General features: G+C 47.1%; 1 protein-coding gene across 1 annotated transcript in view; it reads left to right on the forward strand.

Annotated features, from left to right (window-relative positions):
- The first annotated feature begins 1,190 nt into the window (after positions 1-1,190).
- The window catches only part of LOC111673088 (glutamate receptor ionotropic, NMDA 3B-like), a 66,584-nt gene continuing 64,087 nt past the window's right edge, over positions 1,191-3,687 (forward strand). The window contains exon 1 of the mRNA XM_023430741.2: positions 1,191-1,844. Within this exon, the coding sequence (XP_023286509.1) occupies positions 1,317-1,844 (528 nt within the window). The 5' untranslated portion in view covers positions 1,191-1,316. The remainder of the gene's footprint in view (positions 1,845-3,687) is intronic.

Genomic DNA, 3,687 nt, shown 5'->3' on the forward strand with positions numbered 1-3,687 from the left:
CAGAGGAAAGCAGAGGCAGAGGACATAACAGAAGGAGATAGATATTTGGAGTATCAGGGGGTGTCTGGCAAACAGGCAATTATCAGAAAAGGAAAAAAAAGAAAATGGTGCGGGGACCCCCCCCTAAAAGAACCACACACACACACACACACACCACTGACCAGACTTCACTTGGTGGACATAGAGATGTAATGAATGTTCTGCTCTAACGATGGCAAATTAGATCAAGGGAGGGAGAGAAGTGAGAGCAGAATGAATGAAGGGAGGACTGAGTGCTGTCCCTTGCATGAAGCCAAATTAGCATGCACAGTAGATCTCTTTTATGGCATTGGCGCTGTCCGTGGTGCTGAAAAGATGTGGTTACACAACGGATAATGTTCCACTTGGACGGCGGGCAGGAAGTGGGGATAAATCTCTGAGGTAAAAACTGAGATTTCAGCAAGCTATTAGCTTTGTGTTGGGCCAACCTGGCAGGGACACGGTGGAGGAAAGGTGCTTTAAAAGTGGCTTATTACCTCACACATCTAATGACCACCATTTATAACAGCAACGAAGCATAAAGTTGATCTTTTATTCTTAAAGTCAATCTTTATGAAACTTGGAACAGTTTCATTCTTCTTATGTTTTAAATGTGTGAGTGTATTTTTCAGCAGAGAAATTTCTGCCCCAGGGTGAAAGTATAAAAGGGAAAATACAGAGGCAAGTGAGGAGCAGACTAATCTCTGTATTGGATTGGTCTTAAAATAAGAATCATAAAATAATTACAAGCAAACATCTTCGATTGCTTGTAGTTTCCGTCCTGAATGAAAACATTAAGTGCAAATTCTCTGTGGGACCCGGAGAAGCGGAAGGAAATGTTACCCGACGAATTTTCATTAAAATTCAACAAGAGGCAGGCTCCGTGAGAGGTTAGTTTATTGGCGGGCAGGCGCATGGACACACCACACACACACACACACACACACACACACACACACACACACACACACACTTCACAGCTGGTGTGCCTTCCTCCAGCAGAGACTGACAGAAGCGGGGCGACCGCTCTAAGCTGTGAGCGCTCATCTCTCCTCTCCTCCACCAGCGCGTCTTTCACTGTTGACATAAAAACTTTGAAGAGGTGAGAGGCGAAACGTCAAGACGCCGACAAATCACCGTCGACAGCGCGCATCAACAAAGAAAAAAAAAAAAGAGGGGGGAAAGAAAAAGAGCCATCAAGTCCGAGGAAAAGCGGTGGAGCCGGGAGAAAGAGGGAGCTATGCCATCTCCCGCCGAGCAGAGCCCAGTCCTCCTCTGTTGTGTGTCAGAGCTGCAGCATGGTGTCTCTCTCTGGACTCTGGACCTACTGCCTCGCCCCCGGGAGACCTCATCTCCTCTTCCTCACTGTCAGACCGCTCCTGCTGCTTCTCCTGTTAACCGTCACCTCCTCCCCGGAGTCCTGCTTCCCTCACCCCCAGCCTTGCCACATCCTCGCCCGGATTGGACACACCGTGCGCCTCGGTGCGCTCTTGCCGACCCGCCAGCCGGTACGGATACAAAACGCGCTCAACCGCGCCCTGGCTAGCCTCCGGCACCAGAGCGGAGGGGTAGACACGACTACCTCCCAAACACCTCCCCTGCTGCCCTACAACCTGAGCCTGGAGATGGTGGCTCGATCGCCCGCAGGAGGGGACCCGGAGTCGTTGTCCCGTAGCGCCTGCCAGGACCTGGTGGTCAGGGGGGTGTCCGCCGTGCTCGCCTTCCCCCGCTCCAGGGAGGAGCTGATCCAGGTGGAGTTCCTCTCCTCTTTTCTGGAGCTCCCCTTCATCTCCATCCTGGAGGACACAGAACCCCTTGTGACCAAGGTATGGATGGATAGAGTGTGTGTTTCTGCGGTTTTCTTATGCACCTGTAGCAGTCATCTTAAAAAGAACTAAAAAAGAACAAAAAACACAAAGGTTATTCATATTTCATTATGCTAACTCTTTCTGTACCTTGCACTTCAATAAGCAGCAAGCTAGTGGACAAACATATTTTCATTTGGACCTTTATCTCAGAGTTGGCAGCTCAGAAAATGACCCATTACCCTGTGGCAAGGAATTTGAGCTGGTGGTGTCTGAGCTGATGCACAACTCTTCTCACCAGCCACATATTAAAGCTGGTTACAGGCAAAGGAATAGTGTCAGAAAAAGAAAAAAAAACTGACAGGGATGATTCAGCAGAGCAATTATTCCTAATTGCAATGTCAAGAATGATTAGAACAAAAATATCAGGAACAGAAATTGTAAAAAATATAATGTAGATTAAAAGATCAATTGAGTGTCTGAGATTCTTAAATTGCAGCACTAAATGTCTTCTTCCAGCAAAACTGTGATGTTGAGACTGATCTCGGCTGAGCTTTGCTGGTGAACCTGCAGGCCCTTCACATGCATGTTTAATATCTGGTAGCTCTGCCTTGGTGTTGGACTGAACCATCCAGCCCTCCAGCAGCAGAGGTTTAAAGTGAAATGCTTTCTTAAAAAAATTTTTAAGGCTCTCTTCTTGTGTATGAGTGTGTTAATAGAGTCTGTGTGTGTTTGTGTGTGTGTTTGTGTGTGTGTGTGTGTGTGTGTGTGTCTGTGTGTGTGTGTGTGTGTGTGTGTGCATGATTCAAGACGGCTGTGTTTTGGCACCTTTCAGAGTGAATCATTCAAACAGTTGAGATCCTGATAGATGGATGCTGTGGAGAGGTGTGGTGCCCGCAGCTTGTGCTATATTTGTGTGTGATCACCGTATGTGTGTTTATGTGTGTGGGGTATGTGTGTGTGTGTGTGTGTATATGTGTAGAAATTTGTAGATGGGCAATAAACGTGTGTGTGAGTGTGTGTCATGTTAGTATTCCCAGCAGCAATCGAGCTGCTTGCCAGTCAGTCAATCCAGCTCCAGTCATATCCGCCTCTATCCAACTGAGCAGCCAACTGCATCCCTCTGTCACACACACACACACACACACACACACAGAAAGGCACGTGCATATATAAAGAGGACACTCAACTTTTACACAGGTTCAGCTAAGAGAAAGACAGACACAGACACACAGACACACAGACACAGACACACACACAGACACACACACACACACACACACACACACACACACACACACACACACACACACACACACACACAGGCTAAACTAAGAGGCAGACTGAGGGGAGAAAGAGGGAGGAGTGGTGGAAAAGATCTATAGTTTAAGTCTGAAATCTTTGTCCTGTCGTGTTTCTTTGTCAACAATGGATTGCTTATTCGATTTCAATAAAGCTTGCATGACTGAGAAGTCACACCACTTGACGAATGTGTCGGCAATGCAAGGAGATAAGCAGGGGAGAGCAGAAAGAGAGAGAGAGAGAGAGATGAGGGGAGAAAGAGAAGAAGGGGTGGGCCTGGAAGGAGGAGAGAGGGTTTTTTTTTTTTTTGAGCTGTGGGAGGCCTTTCATTTCTGCATAACTGTGCCAAGCAGTCACTGGGCAAAAGAGAAACAACCATCACTCTCTTTCTCTGTGTTTCTCCCTCTCTTCGCTTTTCAGTATTTTTAGCAATAATTTTTTCAAGCAGCTTTTTCACATAAATGAATGCCTGTTCTGGTTATCTGCTGGGTTTTGTGCTCCACAAAAAAGTGGCTCAGCCTTATATTGAATCCATTTTCAACCCCCCCCCCCCCCCCCCCAC

The sequence above is a fragment of the Seriola lalandi genome, unplaced genomic scaffold (genome assembly GCF_002814215.2).
Source record: "Seriola lalandi dorsalis isolate HSWRI2012SDOR001 ecotype SW California unplaced genomic scaffold, Sedor1 jcf7180002054911, whole genome shotgun sequence".
NCBI lineage: Eukaryota > Metazoa > Chordata > Actinopteri > Carangiformes > Carangidae > Seriola > Seriola lalandi.